The sequence below is a fragment of the Numida meleagris genome, chromosome 3 (assembly GCF_002078875.1).
Source record: "Numida meleagris isolate 19003 breed g44 Domestic line chromosome 3, NumMel1.0, whole genome shotgun sequence".
Lineage (NCBI taxonomy): Eukaryota > Metazoa > Chordata > Aves > Galliformes > Numididae > Numida > Numida meleagris.
The window spans coordinates 31,626,231-31,646,425 of NC_034411.1; the positions used below are offsets into that span (position 1 = coordinate 31,626,231).

At 35.7% G+C, this 20,195-nt stretch overlaps 1 protein-coding gene across 3 annotated transcripts in view; it reads right to left on the reverse strand.

The window, feature by feature from the left end:
• The window catches only part of BIRC6 (baculoviral IAP repeat containing 6), a 175,647-nt gene that overhangs the window by 89,554 nt on the left and 65,898 nt on the right, over positions 1 to 20,195 (reverse strand). For all 3 annotated transcript variants that reach the window (XM_021392468.1, XM_021392466.1, XM_021392467.1), the window contains exons 36-48: positions 18,552 to 18,735; positions 17,997 to 18,152; positions 17,508 to 17,641; positions 16,627 to 16,780; positions 15,757 to 15,873; positions 14,858 to 15,012; positions 13,768 to 13,894; positions 13,083 to 13,193; positions 9,483 to 9,616; positions 8,562 to 8,689; positions 3,608 to 4,170; positions 688 to 863; positions 68 to 164 (exon numbers count right to left, since the gene is read on the reverse strand). In XM_021392468.1, coding sequence (XP_021248143.1) covers positions 68 to 164; positions 688 to 863; positions 3,608 to 4,170; positions 8,562 to 8,689; positions 9,483 to 9,616; positions 13,083 to 13,193; positions 13,768 to 13,894; positions 14,858 to 15,012; positions 15,757 to 15,873; positions 16,627 to 16,780; positions 17,508 to 17,641; positions 17,997 to 18,152; positions 18,552 to 18,735 — 2,236 coding nt within the window. The remainder of the gene's footprint in view (positions 1 to 67; positions 165 to 687; positions 864 to 3,607; positions 4,171 to 8,561; positions 8,690 to 9,482; positions 9,617 to 13,082; positions 13,194 to 13,767; positions 13,895 to 14,857; positions 15,013 to 15,756; positions 15,874 to 16,626; positions 16,781 to 17,507; positions 17,642 to 17,996; positions 18,153 to 18,551; positions 18,736 to 20,195) is intronic.

The following is a 20,195-nucleotide window of genomic DNA, read 5'->3' on the forward strand; positions in this document are numbered from 1 at the left end:
TCCTTAAGTGCCATAAAATCTACAATAAACTTATTACTTGAAGCATCCAAAGAAAAGACGTTCTTACCCATATCATGAAAAGCCTTCAGTGCCTCACTTGTGTCCAAGACTCGTAAAATGAACCAGAGGAGTGGTTCAGACAACTGACAAGTGGCAAGAGAACCCTAGAAGAAAGTTAAGAAATACAGTTTCATACAGAATTAATGACAAAAATATGCACAACTGTTCTTTGTCTCCCTTTCTAGTAGGCAAATAAGAAATCCCACCACAGTAAACCACTCTACCACAAAATAGCAATATCATGCTCCAGAAGGTTCACTCCTACACAGGAGAAGTCTATGCAGTAAGGAAAAGATTAAATGACAAGGTAAGTAGCTGAAGGGAATTAAGAATATCGAGCATTTTAAATACCCAGTAATATAAACACAATAAATGTGTTTCCCACTTGAACACAAAGAAATGTTCAATTCACTTTTAGCCAAGAATATTTACAGGAATATCAAAATATCCTTACAGAAACTCTAACTCTCTCCCCCTTCAACATGAGTGATGGATGGAGATTTCCTATCTTCTGCACTGCAGTGATGTTGGAAAAATGTTAGTATCAGTTTACTGACATGATCATAGCTTACTGCATCAACCGAACTGTAACCATCTTGAAGAAGAGCAAAATAAAAGGGAACCTACCTGTCTTCCCATATACCCGCAAGCCATGTAAGTAAGAATCGGCTGAAGCATCACTTGCACCGTTGTTGCTTTCTTACTAAGTGTTGTCAGGATAGTGAACAATCCATCTCCAACTGATATTGCATCTAAGCCACCATGAAAGTTTTCATGTTTAGTGAGATGTAAGCCACTTGCACCTTAGTGAAAACAGGAACAGTTCCAGGTTCAGAAGCTGAGACGTAACAAATTGTTACTGCATAGAGAACTCAAGGATATTTAAATTTCACTTCAGCTAAATATTGGCATGTATTTTACAAGAAGCCCAATTATCAGGATCATACAAATTACCACTAATGTTCTTAGACCACTTAACATACGCATTTCTATTGGAAACATCTCTCCTTGAACTTTTCTTCTCAGTGTTACAGCTCAGGATTTATTCAGTAATATTGATTACATATTTGCTGAAAAGGAGGAAGGAAAGCAGTAGGATATTTCTCCCAAAAGAAACTACCTCTGTAAAAATTACTGCCTCGCAAAGCATATGACATCAATTTGAGCTTTTAAAAGTGGTTTTAGATTGGGTTGGGGAAATGGATTTCATTTCCCTTCCATTTACAGGAACTGGAGTTATACTCACAGAAAATAATATAGAGAATGTGTTTAAGTGATCTTTGCAATATGCCTCAGAGAAACATTTTGGCGAGAGCATTGACAGCTATAGTACTTTAATCACTTTTAAGTTGTCAAGAAAGAAAACACTGGTAAGCTTTGAAAGCGTGGAGACAGACAGAAGTCTCTTAGGACTCAGTCTCTGCAGTGTCTAGAAAAGCTAAAAATAAATGACACAGCTGAACAAGGTGTTGTTAAGACTTTGAGGCACGGGAAGGGTAGGATAGGATGGGAGTACTATTACTTCTGTGATTTTCATAGTCTGTCAATAACAAAGCACAAAACCCTCATGAAATGCAAAGACAAAACTCACAAACATTTTAACTTCATGCGACAAAAGATTTACTGAAGGCTATTCTGGTTCCTGATCCACTTGCTTGCAAGGTGCAGTAAATCAACATTATTAGCAGAAATTTTGACTCCAGAGCCACCACCTACCAGTGCACATCTGCTAAAGTCTTTCAGTTTATCTTTCCTGGGTAGCTAGCATTCTGCACTACCCATTACATGTTAACTACTAAATGCTGGTAACTGATTTTTGGAACATACGCAACTTTGGCACCAATCTTGTAGAAACATTTTGTTCAAAAAAAAATTGTCTGGCAAGAGCTAAATACAAATTTTCTTGAAGGAACTAAAACCACAAAGAACTGTGTCATATCTTCCCAAAATACACACACAAATTAGTTTCAGTAACCTATATCAAAAGACCCTGGGGGAAATAATCCATCGAAGGGATTCAGTTGGCCCAGTACTCTGAATTCTATGAAAAACATATTGAAACATTATCTTTCCAAATTGACTTCTTAAAAAATACAAAATATTTGCTTGACACACACTGGTGGTTTAGAATGACATCAAAGTTGAGGACCGTATTTGAATTTCACCCCCAAAAACATGTACTCAAACCAACCAACCAGTCACAGAAAAAAAAAAATACTTTCAATGTTCATTCATAGCATATCTGTGATACAACACCAATATCCAGAGTGAAGGATGAGGTGTTTCGGAATTAATTTCAGGAAGATTCCAACAATGCAATCCAGGCTTGTCAAATCCTGTCTGCTGTTTAATCTACCAGGGATTACTACTTTTTTCTCAGTTGGTCTTATGCCAAATGGACCACTCACTGGTCAGATATTCACACACTCTCATCCAAAGAACACAGTTTTTTGACACCGATTTGGTTAAACAGTTTCACATCTACTTAAAACAAATTAGCACAGAAAAGGACAGAGAAGCTTTCTTGGAAATAAGAGAAACACTACAGAGTACAGAATTTCATGATTATTTTTGCCTTTGAAATGGAGTGCATGATCCGGGCCAATCTTTCTGTAAAATGTTCTTCTACTTTTACATGTGCACTACATTCATGTAGTATTTCATCCAGTGGTCTAAGCTGTGCAAATAAACTGTATACTATCTTCACAGCTCAAAAGCAAGTCACAAAGACAACCTCTCTGAGAAAACACATCCTAGACACATGTCTGACAAACAGCAGCTTTGCTTTTTGAAGTATCATCAGCAATCCACACTTGTTAGTAGCAGGAAGAATTCCCACAAATATATTACTAGAACCCTAAAGAGTATGCTGGCTAAGGAGACTTCTGATAAAAGCAGAGGAATGGAAAAGCGCCTGCATTCTTTGCAGTGGCACAATTGTAATTTTTCAAACGTGATTAGAAAAAGAAAAATATTGCTATATGGAGTGAACTATCAAGGTAACATGCCTGTAGTACAAACTGAAGACTAATTCTAATCCATGCATGGAGGCATGTGACAGGCACAGAAGTACAGGAAATTCCTCTTAAATATAAGAAAGTGTATTTTTCTTCAAGGATGACTGAACACTGGCATGGATTTCCCAGAGCAATTGTGGAGCCTCCACTCTTGAGGAATTAAAAATCTCACTGGCTAAGGTACTGAGCTACTTACTCTCTGTATCAGGCTCTGAATTAACCCTGCCTTGTGAAGGGAGGTTGGACTAGGCAATCTCCAGAGCCCCCTCTTTCAACATCAATCCTTCTGAATTTGCTCAATCTCAGAATTACAAATGCCAAACACACTTCCATTTGGCTTTAATTACTATCTCCCATCTTATATTGTTTTTTCCCCACCTTACATCACTTCTCATCCTTCTCACTTTCTATCAGCTTCTCTTACTCTTTTTTGACACATTTTTCATATCTACACCCAATGTATTAGTTTGTAGACGTTTAAAGTGTTTACCACTGCAAAAGACCTTCCTCCTTAATTAAGAAATACCTACCAATAATCATTGCCATTGCGCTGCTGTTACACTGGCCAAGGGCAGACAAAATCTGGCTCATAATTTGTTGGTTGGCTAACACCAAGTCCGCAACATATGCAGTTGATCCTTGAATACTAGGATTGTTTCCATTGCCATCTTTGCCTCCGGAAACTTTTTCTTCATCAGACACACTGTCTGTAGTGCTGCTTGCTACTGGTACACGGGCACTATATTCTCGGTTACTGGAAAGTGGCAGTTGAACTAAAATGTTCACCAGCTTTAACAAATCAAACATAAGTTGATCCCTTGTCATTTCTCCACAAACTGCTTTGGCATCACCTGGACGGATAATATTGGCAAAAAGTCCTCCAAAACATGCTCTAGCACCCACAGAGCTGTCTGAGCCGCTGCGAGACATCACTTTGTCCGAACATGTAATGTAATGATGCACAAGGAAGGTTATAGACTCAATCACTGCAGAAATAGTGCTAACTGACACAACTTCAAAATTCTGTTCCAAGGTAAATTCCAAGAGTTTCACTTGAGCATCCAAAGGACCTTGGCCTGTCTGAAAAGCACCTCTGAAAGTAAAGAGAAAAAAAGAAAAAAGATATTTCATTATTCAATATTAACAAGATAGACAGTTTTTTGTTGTTTGCTTGAGATATAAGAATCAAAAAGCACACCAGACTTCCAATAAATAAAAAACTAGCCATTTTCAGAAATGCAAGCTGAAGCATAATTTGACCTTACGCATGGATGAGGCATTCATAATTTTTAACTACCAATCATTATACAGTCTGTGGAACCTCTTCATCCTATAACTTTTCTGATACTACTAACAACAAAAGCTTCCTTTGGAAAAGTTTGAAATCTAGTTAGATTTTTTTGTCTGTTTCTCTTTTTTTTTTTTTTTTTTTTAACTGACCAGTTAACCGTGTGCATATATATTTCAGACACAGTCCTGTTCAGTTGCTGTGGGTGAAAAGTTTAATAAACTTGCAGGGAAATTGCGTGGGAAGAAGTCTAATACTGTAGTATCATTAGGATTTTTCCTTAATTCTAACACGAAAATTCAACAGGATTTTTCCTTCCATAGATTTTTTTTTCTCCAAAGTAGAGAGAAAAATGGTCAGTTTTTAGCTTTCCAGAAAGTGACTATATGTAAAATGATGAGAAAATATTCCAGTTGTCAAAGGTAGGTGCTTACAGGTTGATTACTTGAGGGATCTTTTCTAGCAGCATGTTTATTTTCTGAATTGCTTTCACACATTTAACAGTAGACTGTAAAATGAACTTTAAGTATATTTAAAATAAAACTTGTTCTAATTCTCTAAGTGTGGCTTAGTTAGTAACTTGAAACATTTCTATCTTTTGACACTGAGTAATCCCACTTTAACATTACATACAGAACAAAATATTTTCTATAAACAGATTTGAAGAAAATATTTGCCATTTAATTAATTGTAACAGTAAAATGCTGCTCTTTTTTTTTCCCCTCACAATCAATCTTGCAATTTTGTCAGACATGGTACAGTTCAATAACCGCCTGAAGACCTAGAAATAGTCACAGAAACTCTTTTTTTAGTGCTTTGCTTCCATGTTATATTCCAGTTCTACTTTTAATTTGCCTTAAAAAACCTTAACACAACTCAAAAACTATCATTTCAGTGGCATAATCAGCTTATTTCAAGAATATTATAACACATAAGCATGCATTCTAAGATTCACTGTGAATTAATGATTTTACAGAATAAAAAAATTTCTTGTATGAGTAGTAGTCCATTAACGTAACTTAGTGAATGTCACTCATCCAGTTCAAGTTAATGATATAAAATTTCTTAAGGAAGGCTGAAACAGTTTTCTGTAAGATTAAAGGATAGATAACACCAAAGTGCCACCTACTGGAAAACAGAGAAGCCAGAAACTGAGGGAGCCCTTCCCTCATTACATTAAGCCTGTCTGGAGATGTGTAGAACATCAATATCAGTAGTAAATCGTAATTCCTAATGCACTTCAGGCCAAACAATTGCCCCACGACTAGTTTATTGCTGAACACACAACAGTCTTGGGCCCACTGACCAAGTCTTCAAGAAGCAGAGCTGTTAAGCACAAGGTATAAGGTCTCTGCTGCTGCAAATACAGTGGTACTCCTTCTCTACTCTTCTGAGGAGACACTACATCAAACGAGAACAGGACAGAGGAGGTTTTCGCACTGTGGAGAAGAGGAAGCAAGAAAAGGCAGACAGTGCCAACTTCCCTAGTGCTATGCCATCAACAACCTGACCAGGCATGAAGATAGCCAGGCTAAGGACTTGTCCCAGCAGCAATATCACAGTGCACAAGACAGATCACTAGCAGGTTTCCCTTCTCTTTCTCAAACCAAAAGGTGTAAGTCTTGGAAAACTACAAATCTAAATAGTCCTTATATATTTTTGTATCCTTGTAAAGAAATGTTAAGAGTGGTATCATTCATGATTACGCAATATAGATATCCCAAAACCTGGACTTTGAATTAAGCAGCAGAGCTAAAATAACATGCTGTTATAGTAAAAAAACAAAATAAAACAACAACAAAAAAAACTCCAACAATGCAAATACCTGTCCAGGAAGGAGACAGAACATTCAGGAATAAACCCTTCATTCACAAACTAATGCATGATGCAGACAGCAGGCATTGCCAGGTGTCAAAAGGACCTTAAGAGCCTTTCAGGAACCTAACATGGCTCAAATAAGGAAAAAAAAACAAAACACGTCAGATGTCCATACTGAACAGCATGGCAGACAGGACATAGTGCTGTGGAAAACTTTTCTCTAAGACGACTAAGAAAAAGAAAACATGAAAATCTGCTCCAACTACAAAGAAATATTCCCCAGGTAAACTCATCAGTTGGAAAAAAAAAAAAAAGTACTGATTTTATTAGCCAAAAACCAGGCCACAATGTCTTTCAACTATGGAAGAAATAAAATGAAGGAGAAGAAAGAGATGAGAAAATTTCAATTCAGAGTCAAAGGCAAAAAAAAAAAATTCCAGATCCTAGATTCAGAAGTGAGTAAAATAAAGCTAGTGACGTGGCATTAAAAAGTCAGTAAGAAATGACTTGCCTAAATGACCACCCCTGGGTAAAGCCAGCTTCAGATACTGATGAAATCCATACAGAGTAAGCAGCAAGATACTCGGTTCATTTTCCACATTAGCAGAGTTTGAGATAACATTTGAAATGCTGTAACTTTTTCAAAACTGATATGTGAAGTTCCAAAAATCATGTTCTTATTTTAAAAGCAAGAAAGAAGTAGTAACATAAACATGCCTTCATCTTTTCTTAGTTAAGAAAACTAAATTGCAGGGAAGAAGAAAGAGACCTTGTTAGCAGCAACAGAAGTTCCAAGCGTGAACATTTCTGGATCTAAAGAAGCTTATGTTGATGCTCAAGGACAATGGCTACATTTAAAATGCAGAAACACTGCCAGATCATTTGTCTTAGGAGTTCCCATTGTTTGCTGGAGATGAAACCACAATTGGATAGTCTGGTAATATATTCAAAATGTGGTAATTCTTTTCCTTACTGGATGGAATTAGTTACTTTAAAGGAATAGCACACAGAAATAAGCATTTCTGGAGGCATAGTTAGATGAATCAGACAACTGCTTGTTTAACTGAAGTGAGATCTTAAAAAGAAGAAAATGATACCGGAGAACAATGAACTTGGTCATGAATTCAGATCTTGCAATAAGGTTTAAAAGAGACTTTGAATCCTGAAAAAGCAGATAAATGAGTAATAGATGGACAGGCCATCCAAGAAGCTGAGAGTTGCAACAGATTTGGAAATGAGTGGTTAGTGCTCTATATGGCCTCAGCACAGCTGCTTGGAGACTGCAGCACTTCGACTGCATGTTCTATTGAGACAACTTTATATGAAAGAAAATATGCTTAAAAGTTCTGTCTTCCATATGTTCCCTACTATATTAAGCAGAAGCCTACAGTTCATCTCCACATTTCCTTTTGTTCCCTGTATGTCCTTGAGTTTGTAGAACACAGAGAAAGAATAAAAAATAAGTCAGGAAAGCAGAGACAAAAAATACAATGCAAAGCCTTATTTTCATATGGGTGGGGCTGTTAAAATTTTGGAGTTCAAAAGATGGTAGCTAAAGTATGTGCCTTCTCCAATGACATTATAAGAAAAAGAAAACGTAATAAAACATTTAATCTATAGTTTCACTCTCTTTTAATAAGCTAATTTTTTCTTCTAGTCAACTTTATAGTTGGTTCTTCACAGCTTTGATCAGAATGAGGGTGATTTAGTACTTTATGGATAAGAATATTATGTAATGGATACAGCTGTAATTAGTGGTTTGTACCAATTCCATTTATTTACGTGTGTATATATAAAAGCACGAATCTTTGTATGTCTACATACACTGGACTTTTGCATCCTTAATGTATGCATGCACACTACTTTTGAAGTTACCATTACTCTAAACTTCCAAAATCAAGCATGCTCTTGCTAGCGTGTTTATGAAATAAACACAATTATGCAATCACACATTCCATCCTAGTACATTATAAAAGTAATCTATAAGTAATTTGCTTTACCTTTGATTAATTCAGGCCTTTCCAGATACTTATATCTTTTTAATGGGTAAACTCATCAACAGTGCCTTTATTTTAGGGATTACTCTAACCCTGAAAAAGGCCTACATCTTAGCCCCAGATGCAATGACACTCCAACTGACTCCTCACTGCTTACTTTCACTGTCCCTTACATAAAGATGGCTGGCTGCGTGTGGATTCCAGGTGGACTCTTCCACATGCTAGAAACTGCCTAGGTGCCACTAGCAGTGTGGTGGTGAAGATCTCCATACATACATAACATTGACAGTATGACAAGAGAGGGATGTACACATTTTGGTTGTGATTCACACACAGACTTTGAAGACAAAGAGGGTATGAAAACAAAAGGTTAATGTTTACCTTTCCGTTGAAAGTATATGTATTAATTTCAATAAAAATTCACTAAACATTTGAGGGCAAGTTGACGAAAGGTGCACTTGTAATCGAGTAAGAAATTCTTGCATAGCTTGTGTAGCAGTTGGCCCAACCTAGAGGGAAAGGAATTTTAATAAGTATATACAAAATTGAAATGTCTTCAAAAACAGGAAGTTGTTCCTAACATGAAAAACATTTTCTAAGAACAGAGAAGTATTATGTAACTTAACTTGCTTTCTGGAAAGATTTTAGTTTGCTACCCTGTATCAATTTGTACCACATGTTTTTCTACCATTATCCTTGAGTAAAAAGTAAGAATTCAGTTCTTTGCCTAACACTCACTAGGTGTTTCTAAAAATCCTGTCAAGTATTACATAGAAGTAAGTTAACTTTGGCTTTTTTACCTCCATTCACAAATGTCTCGAAGACCATCAAGAGCAGAAAAAATATTAGTTGAAATTAGGAAACACAGTAGAAATTATATTAATTCAAAGAACAGGCAGAAAAGAGAAGCAAAAAACACTATTCTAAATTCCAGAATTGTTAGATATTTAACCTTCATTGTCCTTTTCATCCAGCATGACTTCAGTAAGCTAACTCTGCCAGTTTTCTATGCACACTACTAAAAAATCCTAACACAGAACACACTAACCAAGAAATTACATATCATCCCCTCCCTGTAGCAAGCGTCCACATAAATGCAAAAATGAAAGATTACAATTCAAAGCAGACTATCAACATGAACTTCCCACCAGCTGTTCATCAGAGCCAACTGTATAGTCCTATAACAAAAAAAACCTAAAGAAAAACAAAAGTCATGGATATATTACAGATAACACACATTTCTCTCAAGCTTATTTAAATGCTATTATGAAGAGTTATTCTGTTATTTTAATTGCTAGTTACCTGTGGACTGTGTTGATTTGTTCCATGAGGATTTGTGCCAGAAAGAAATTTCACTAACACATGAATGAGGTTTGAATCTGACACCAACAGCTGGGCAGTACTTTCCTGAGCTCCAATGGCACTGCTTGGACCAACTTTAAAATAAAAGCATGAAAGTTAAACCTCTCATCTTAAACATTTAACGTAAATAAAACATTTATACTGCCTATCTATTGCACTTCATAATGCATAAATATTCACAGTAGAATCAACTAATAGAAGTTGCTTACTCAGGACTACAATTTTGAGTCATGAGTTTTCCATCAAGTACATCTACAACCCCCCAAATATTTCACCAGTATCTCAGCTTGCTAAGGTAAAATTCACAAAAGTAGAGTTATAATTTTGTAGAAACAATTTTTACAAAGATTGTCTTTTTTTTCCTCTGCTAGTCCCCTCTATAGTAAGGCTTATGCACATTTCTTAGTTTGCCAGAGACCACATGCTCTATTATCCTGTAAGCAATCTAGATATTTTTTGTCTGTGGCACATTCAACAACTCCACATCATTGACTAACACTGCAGGGAGCCTAACAGATAAGGGCTTTGAGGACCAGAAGCAAAAATAAAATACACCCTTTAATGATCAAATAAGCTATATTAGACATGTAGTCTTTCCCATTTGGCTGTGCTATAGAACATCAGCTCAAAACACAAGTATAAGCTGTGCTTTTCACATTTTATCTAAATGAAGTTTCAAGTTACAACATGCTGAATATATGATCTCTTTCAGACTGTCTCACAGAATGCGAAAGAAAGACTGAATCAAGAGGAAATGGTGCTCTGGTGCAAGAGTTTGACTGACACCCCTTTGCACCTTGAGATAAGATTCCTAATTAGGGAGGATCCTAAAAGAATCAAATCCTGAACCACTGACTGGTGATTGTTTGTATCAGAGTCCTCACCATTCAAAAAAAATTCCTTAAACTGAAGAATAAGAAACGAAAAAGGAAGGAAACATCTCAGTAAGATGACATTTAAATCCTGACTACATCCATGTCAGCTGAAAAGCTTCCAGAGCAATGAAATAAAAATAGCATTGGAAGGAGACTGGCTGCAAGAAGAAACTCCTATGGGAAGATGGATGAAATGAAAAACGACGATAATTCATGCTTAGTTTTCCCCTTACCAAATGCCATTTTATTTTCAAACTATAAACAGATTTACTCCTTTAGATGAATGCAGAAAACTAATGCTGAAAGCATTTCTTGTATAGCTATACAAATAATTTTGCATTGATTTACCAATATTGGATTTAGAACAAGTAGGTTTGGTTATAATTGATGGAAGATGGAAGGGCAATAACTGGAATTGAATAAAAGCAATAAAGCATCCCAAAGCATTCCAGTTCCATTCTATTACAGACACGAAGCCTGTTTCAGTCTACATTTGACAGTGCAAAAAATTGAAAAGCTAGGGTGAATGACAAGCCTGTAAGAGAAGCTAAGTGCACAATTTCACTGATTCCCTGAAATGAAAACAGAACCTTTCAGAATGGAGAAGTCTTCCACTGCAGGATGGGCCTCGGAAATACCAGCCTTAGTGAACTAATCAAGTTTATTTTCAAGTTTATTTTTCCCACTTGAAACTGCACCTATGAATATTTACTGAAGTAAAATAGTCAAAAAATAAATTTTACCCCTGAGAAAACTAGGTATATAGGTTGTCTGTGGGTGTTTTCTCAGTTGGTTATTTTGGGGGAACATTTCTAAGTCTGCCACAATTCAAGTGAAAAATGAAAATGAACACCCGGATGACAAAAGATATTAACTTACTAAGGTCATATTCCTTGCACGTACACTTATACCTGTTTTCTCCAACATTTTAGTTTTTCCAAAAGTACCAAGCATCCGAATTTAAAGTAAGTGTATAAAAGCCCACAAAATGTTCTATAATTTTTATTTGAAGAAGGAATATTCGTGCTTTCCTGCACAGTTAAATGGCACCTCCACAGAATAACCTATGAAGTTTACAATCAGTGTGACAAGCAACACTGCTATTCTGTCAGGCTTTTTTTTGTTTGTTTTAAATGCTAGAACTTCCCCAGAACTGACAGCCCCAAAACATCTTCTCTTGACAAACAGCAGCCAAGTCCACAGGCTAACCCTCAACTCCACTGCTTCTAGGGTTAGAAGACTAGTTTTTTCTGCTTTACCACGACTAGGTTGATACCATAACTGAATAACTACACCTTCATTAACTCCTGTGTCATTTTATTGTTATATTTTCTATTTAAAAGCTGGAAATATCACTGCAATGTAAAGCCCCACTTTATTTGAACATTATATTAAAAGTCTGACATGATCTAACTCAGACCTGAGGATTCATCAACATTATTCACTCTGTTAGGTAGCGTTCATACTCAGAACACTTCTCTCTCCAACGGTATCTCTGGTGACAACATAAAAGACGTGCAAAAGGGCATGCGAGTGGAGAATGAATACTTTTCATAAAATAAACAGATCAGTAAATAATTATGAAAATGATTTGACAGACAACAGCTGTTTGCGTTAGAGCATCTGAAGCTTTGAAATTTTTCTTAGGCAGGTATGACTTTCACCAACCAGGAGTTTCAGAAGTTTTTTGTGAGACCGATCATTAAATAGCATGAAGGAAAAAGTGAAAATCTGAAGGAAAAAAATTGTGATCCATAGACAATGATTTCAAATAGCATGTACAGGAAAAAAGAAAGATTCAGAAGCAAATTATGGAAAACAGTTGAGAACAGTTGTGTCACCACAGAATAACAAATTATTTCAGGAAAGTATGATCTTCCATTACTCTGGATTTCTTTCTTCTGTTATTATTGTCTTTAGTCACACACTTGATGTCAAAACAGAATTTCAAAAGTTCTGATATGGCTTAAATACGTACATTTTCAGAGATTCTAGTCGCCAGCTTCACAGACTACTCAACATCTTCTTTAGGCTTAAGGACAAGGCCACAAAAGCATTCCTCATGGCAGCTGCCCTATTACTATCATAGCTGTTTAGAAGCTAAATTTCTTCACTGAAAATTGCATCCTTGAATATCTACTTGACTTGTGGCAAAATCTCATTCACAAGGGAGATTATTATTACTGGATCATGGAGCAATATAGAGAACGCACGATAATCTAGCACGCATAGGAAAGTGAAATGGATTTTTTTCTGAATAAATTTAGCTTTTAGGGGCTTATCTTCAGAGAGCTTAACATAAGCAGTGACTGGAGTCTGCATATTTATGAGAATACTCCTACTGCATCAGAAAAACATGAATTCCTCTCACACCGCCTTAATCCTCACTCTCTGCTACCTCTTCCCATAATACAAAGCTCCTTCCCAAGGATCTTTAGCTAGGCCTTAGATTTCCTTTATCGAAGACACTCCTAACCTCTTTCTTTTTTTATTAACACTATGGTTTCATGGTACAAGCAGTCCACAGAGCCCACTCTCTATAGCCTCTTGGTTGGAAAATCAAAGTACTTCTAAGACAAAGGGAATACTTTGATAACATTTAAGATTGAAATCAACACACACTTGTACACTGTAAAAAACAGTGACAGAACACTCCATAACTTACCATTAAGCTGCATATTTGTCATGAGAGTTAGGCTATGAAGAACAAGGCACCATGTTCGGAGTAACGTGTTAGGATACCATGCCAGAACTGACAGGAAGCTGGTTACTGAAGCTGTCAAGAAAAACACATTTTCCCAAGTATTAATCTTCAGAATGTTACAAGAAGTTTCTCATTTTGACTGTAAGTTGCTACATTGTTTGTTTACGGTTTGTTGTGTTTCCTTTGTTTTGCCAACTACCGTTCCAGGCAATTAGGAAAAGACACCATCACCAACGCGCCACATGAACTGGCCCACAGAACTTCCTAGAGTGTCAACCCATGTCTTCTCAGAAAAAAATGATGCAAAGAAACATTTTATTTCAAAGGCCTCCCTGAAACTCAACAAGTTCATTATAGTCAGCATTAATGTTTTGGACTCCCACTACAAAATACAACAGATTTTTTTAAAACTATATACATATATACTTTACAGAAAGTATATATAGATAGATATATATCTCTACATATATTTTTTTCATGTCAAGGTCACATTTTTCATGTCAAGTAGACAGTGAGACCAAGAGCTCTTTAGCACCACAGAAATCATTCATTCCATCTCTGATCTTAATATGAACAAACAAATATTGAGTACTTAAGAAAATCTTTCAAACCTGAAAGTTAATTTTCCCTATTTAAGGTATTTTACCTTGATTCAAGGAAATTACAGGTATTCTATTAGCATTATAAAGGAAAATATCAGCGCCACTGTCTTTACTTCCAGAGGAGCTAGAATTCAGGCTTAATGTGAGCCATAACTGTAAAAGGGATTCAAGCTGCAAAAAAGAAAAAAAGCACCATCAGACCAAATTTCAGTGTTTTTCCAGAGCTGCAGAGCATAAAAAGTTCTCATTTTAAGTCATATCTACATTTTCAGTTGTTCCTGTTTCACTGATAATGTGCACACACACTTGCTGTCCCCTCCTTTACTGGGATTTTAGGATTTTGATAAATAAAATATTCAAATAACATTTATCATAACTAGCAAATGTTTTTTTAATTTTTTTTTGTAATGGACTCCTTCAAAATACTGTTAAGTTTCTCTTAAGAAGTTTCTTCAAACTGTTGAAAAAGTAGCTGTACATACTGCTCAGAAATCAGTGTATCATCATCTTTCTACTGAAACACTGGTTTGCATGTAAGCTTTCGGAATTCCACAATTTTGCCAAATGATATTTAACAGTCAACTGAAAAAAATTCAGAAAGAATTCACAGAAGCCGATTTAATTAATGGGAAATCTCCTTTACTATCAGAAAGACACGAATGCTTACCCTGAATGACTCCTTTGAAGAAACTAAATAGTTGATATTCCGGAAAAACATCAAGGTGCTTTACCTAACTCTATTTTGAATGTGATACTTAAATGCAGTCAGCTATCCAATTAAAATATAAACAGGCAGATATCTAAGCACTTAAATATAGCACACACTACTTTCCTTTTTATGTATTAAGAATATTACGGTAACAACTGTCATTTACTGAACCTACAAACTTGTTTTTAGACACAAAAAATAGATACCTACTACTTTCCTTCTCTAACAAGAAATTCCCTATTTGCTAAAAGCTTTCAGCAGCTTATCCATTACATTATTGGTACTGTTGTCCATAACAACTTTTGCACATGAAGCACATAACCTAACAGGTTAGTTGCATCCTAAGCAATACAAAATACAGGAAGAGAACTTTAAAATTTAGAGAGAAATATTATCAAAACATTTCAACATTCACAATTCTATACCTGAACATGGTGGACTTGTAGCATTGAAAAGAGTTTGTTGAAGCATGCACTCAGCATAGGAATAGATGACAACTGTACAATCAGCTGGGCATTTTGGTTAGCAGCATGCAATCCCCTTAGCAATGAATCATCTGTTCCAGTAGGAGACTGGGTTACTACACAAAACAAAACAAAGAAGTATTCCCACCTCAGTGGATTATTTTGTAAAAATTGATAAAAGCGATTACATACTTATATCTTATTTTACATTCAAGGGAAACATGCTTATGTTGTAATTTACAAGATCACTCTTCACTGTAGTGTTCATCTGAGTTGGACTATTAAACTATGCTACTGTGAAAGGTATACTGGAAGGTTAGATATCATCTTCCCAAAAACTATTTGAAAAATGAGCCAAATTCACATTCTTGTATGAAAGATGTATTTTAGGAATATCCTGATAAAACTAAATCACCATCATGGGTATTTTGACAACATAAGCTTATTGCGTAGTCAAGTTCAAAATACTATTAAATATTTTCACTTTTATCACTGAATAGGTGAAACAAGTTCAAAGCAGCTTTCAAACAACTTAAATTTCACATTTAATCTAATAACTCAGCTTCACAAAAATAGGAAACAATGTTTAGATGCTCGTAGATGAGAAAATGAAAGTAGTTCTTCCACTGTATTACTATGCAGCGTAAAGGGAATCCTGCCTATTTGAGCAACTTCAAAAAATGTCTTAAATGTACATATATAGAATTTTAAAATCTGAAAAAAAGAAATCTCTAAAGCACAGTGCAACAAGATAATGAAAGCAAAATTCAACTTCTAAGCTGTTATGTGACTGCAGAAAAAAACAGTATAATTTTCAAATGGTCATTATGTGAGAGAATAATTTGACAATATATAATTACACGTAGGAGATGTGTTTGTCAATGCTTGCAGAATGGAATCAGCCTCCAGAGTGGACATCATTTTCAGCATCAGCTCAGCCTGCTGTTCAAGTCCAACTTCTAGTCGTGCATCTAAAGCTACACAAGGCAACAAACAGTAAAACTGAATAATATCAAAGACAATTACAGTTAGTTACTCTAATGATCCGTGCAAGCAATATAAATATACAGTCCACACTGAACTTGAAAAAAGTCTCAATATCTCTGATGTAAAACAATCTTCCTATATGACGCCAGCAAAATGAAGAAACTTACACTCTGAACTGAACACAAACCCTCGTGGATGTGAAATATATAATTAATAGAAAAAGAAATTTCTCATGAAACGCACATTTCTTTTTACAGTCATCTGAATATCACATACAACTAAATCTGCATGTTTAAGCTGGTACTTTTCCTAAAAGTAATTGCTCAAACAAGAATCAAAGGAAGTATGGCAGGGAAGAGACTTATAAATCACTCCTGCTTAGAAGTAGTACTCCAAAATGAACAAGTGTGCCACATTATTCCTCTTCGGAATAGGAACAACTACGCAAAATACTATCCTGTTAAGAAAGAGCTTCCAAAATTTGTGTCTAGAAAACAGGAATAACTTAAAACTGAGCATAAAGGTGTCTTCAAAAATTTCAGAAAATACGATGTTCTGCTACGCTACACACAGTTTTAAACAAAAACTTCACAAAACATTTTCTCAGTAATCACAGAAAAAGTTTGGTATATAGAAAATTTATTTCCATTTAATGCACACAGATATTTCTAACACTAACTTGATTTACTGAAGAGTGGCATAAAGTATCACAAAACAGATACCCTAAATTGTTCATTGCTTACCTTGAGAAACAGACACGCTTACAGTCTGTGATCCATTTTTCTCCGTAGCTACCGGTGGTTTTGCAACTGGAATTCCAACACCTCCAATGTAGGGATTGTAATTGTAGGTACCATAATCAGCACCCCAGTAATCATACCACGTGCTGCTTATAGGCTTAAAAAGCAAAGGAAAAAGGAAAAAATAACAGCAACTCTTCAGACTGCCAAGGTACAAATAAAATTTGTAATGACTAACAACAAATATGGAAGTTACAAGAAATTAAAAACCAGAAGACTGGATCCAAGAGCTTTAGAAAATATTTTCCTCAACTTCTTGTTGCTGTACAAGCTACTGTTTCCTTAGTGATTGTAAAAATCCAGCAATTTAATTGTCTCTAAGACTGAAGAAACCAGCTTAAAATTTTATCATCAGTTTTTACTCACACATTTGTATTGTATTGTGAACTTGGAAGTGCGATTTACCACACAGGTATTTTGAGAAGTTATTCATCAAGATATGATACCATATTATTAATATGACAGTACTATTAAAGTAACCTGGGGCCTTGGTGAGGCTCAGAGGCTATTTGGACTGGGTTCTGCAAAAGAAAGAGTTGAATAATCTCTACTCAAATGTCATAAGTAAAGGCACTAAGAAAGCATACGGATGACAAGAAAAAGAGAAAATAGTAATAAAAGACTGCAAGAAGGCCAATTATGTAAGCCTATGTTTTTAATGGAAGATTTTCTATCAATTGTCATTTTATATAAACAGAAAAGCAGAAGAAATCTTAAGGAATAAGGAAGAGCATCTACCTAACCTAATAACTTAGATTAATTCAAATGAGACCCAAAGTTTAAGTAAACACTGAGAAGGACAGGGAATCTCAGGTGCATCATACCTTGAAAACTTTGGCTGCAAGGGGATCTTTTTCCAAATCAATATCCAAAGGATCAATATCAACTTCCATCAGGTCTTGCAGCAATTCAAGGTCAATGTCTTTATCTTTTTCCAAAGATGACAGAGGTGGAGCACCTTCGAATGATTACAACAGTTTTAATATTACCAAGTACAGTTTATGAAACAAGGATATGTCACACACTTCACAGGTAATGCTAAGGCTTTTAATACACACAGCTCCTAGCGAAAACATTTAATGAATCCAGTCAAATTTGCTTTGTTGAAATAATGAGAAAAACAATCACCTTTTACTAATCAGACATCATTCTAAGATCAAGAATTACACACATTTTGCCTTTATTTTCAGAAACTAATTATCATAAAAAGTATTTACTGATATTTTGACAGATTAATTATAGCAAAGGTTGTTTGTTTATTTTTTAAACTTCTCAGTGGGCAATATACACTTCAAGATTACAGAACAATTTACCTGTGATGTCGTGTGTCAAAGGCTCATCTATTGTTTCCACTAATTGAACGGTGGATGGCTGAAGAGAGTCATCAGAATCCCCAGCCGAAGCGCCAGCATCTTCTCCCAAAGCACCTTCTTCCATAGCTTCAGCAGCTATAGGTGCCAGCAATTCTCCTATAAATGGTATCAAGCAGACAACTTCATTTCAAACTTCATTCCAGTTACAATTTAACATCTCAGTTTCTGGGCCAACTGTTGTTTTTTTCAGATAACTTTAAATTCATAAAGTGCTCACTTTTTCAAAAGGGAGGAATTCTGAATAATTTTCAAATAATTAGGGTCATATATATATCCTTGACTTTTCAGTGCAGAAGTCACTTACTCAGGATTGATTAATGATCAAAATATTTTAAACTCTACGTATTGCAATCTAAACTCAATTTGCTTGTGAAGCATATTAGGTTTCTTTTTTTTTTTTAAATAGCAGAATTCTAAAATGACAACTCAAAAACCCTGAAGAAAACAAGTTTCTAGTGTAAGTTAATAGTCTTCAGGCTGTAGCTTAAAACAAACCTGCTAGAATATCTTGCAGCATACAAGTCAGAGAATACTGAGCCCATGCTCCTCCCCAAGAGATGTCTCCTCTGTTAAAGTCAGTTCCAACAAGAAGGAGCAACAATCTTTCCAACTGAGTTTCATTTACAATCTCACATAAATGAATTGTTGGTCTTGTAGCATTTGCAATTCTAGCAAGAACCTAAAAAAGAGAAAAAATATGATTGCATTGAACTTCCTCACTCTTCCCTCTCTGAAAAATTAAGTCATCAAAATTAAGACTAATTTTTTTTTTTTAAACCATCTCTACACCTAAAGCATTGACTACTCAAGCATCAGCTTTCCCGAAAATGATGTGGAAACACAATTAAACCATAAAATTTACCTCTCCACTTTATTACTACAGATTTTCATTCTTAATCAGTGGAAGTGCCTATCATTTCTGGCTCAGAGGAAAACACCAAGGAAAACTGATTCTCAGTTTAGTTCAAGAACTTTAAAAAAAAAGTCTTAGAAAATTGTGATCAGAAATATTTTTATAGCTTTACATTGCTATAAAAACATCTCCAAATACCTTAAAAATGCCTTGCTCAGCCTTCAAAGGCTGAATAATTTTGGAATGAAAAACCAAATTGGGGTACTACTGCTTCCATTTCTCAAGCGTCAAAGTCAAATTATCCATATCAAGGTCATGGATCAACTATAAATGAAGAAGGTCACACAAGTTCCAAGAATCTTCTTGGTAAAGGTGATGGTCAAAGATAAAGCAGTTTATAAACTGAACAGAGTGATCGGAAATACTATGGGTAATGGTTTTAAACTATAAGAGGATACATTTAGATCAGATTGAAGGATATGAGGACGGTGAGGCACTAGAACAGGTGGATACTCCATTCCTGGAACCGTTCAAGGCCAAGGTGGATGGGATCCTGGGCAATGTGATCTAGTGGGTGGTATCCCTGCATATGACAGAGGCGGCTGGAACTTTAAGGTCCCTTCCAACCCAAATCACTGTATGATTCCATGAAATTATTCTCAAGAACGATGACAGTGCTGAATGCAGTATTAAACTCCTGTCGTCTGCTACAACGTACTAAGGCTTCCCTTCCGTCCGCACCTCTGCATGCAGGGGCATTTCAGCGCTACATACCGTGTATGTGTCCCATATGCCCCGGCATACGGAGGTGCAGATGGAAGGGAAGCCTTAGTATGCTGTCACAGATGACAAACTCCATTCAGTGTGATTCCTTTCTCTGGAAGCAACATTTTACATTCATAGCTGCAGTACCAGAAAATTCCAAAGACTAGCTGATAGAGGACTAAACTTTTTTTTTTTTTGAGGTTTCTTTAGCTTTTTCAGCAGGAAATTTACCCTCCAACTATCAGTCTTATTTTTCATTCCCATTTGGTCTCAGTTTTTCAGATTATATAACATTTAAAATCCTACATATGCTCTACTACTGGCATGTGGATTTCAAAGTTTTTCCTTTAATTTTCTTGTGTACTCTTCAAAAAGCCATCTGCAGAACTCAAATCAGTGTTCTGAATCCCCAGACCTGAAAAACTAACACATCTTAGTGGAAATATAGACAACAGTGATGCAACTGTAGGAAGAGCAATATGAGAAAACACTGTTCCCACCCCCTGTTTCGATGGAAGGAT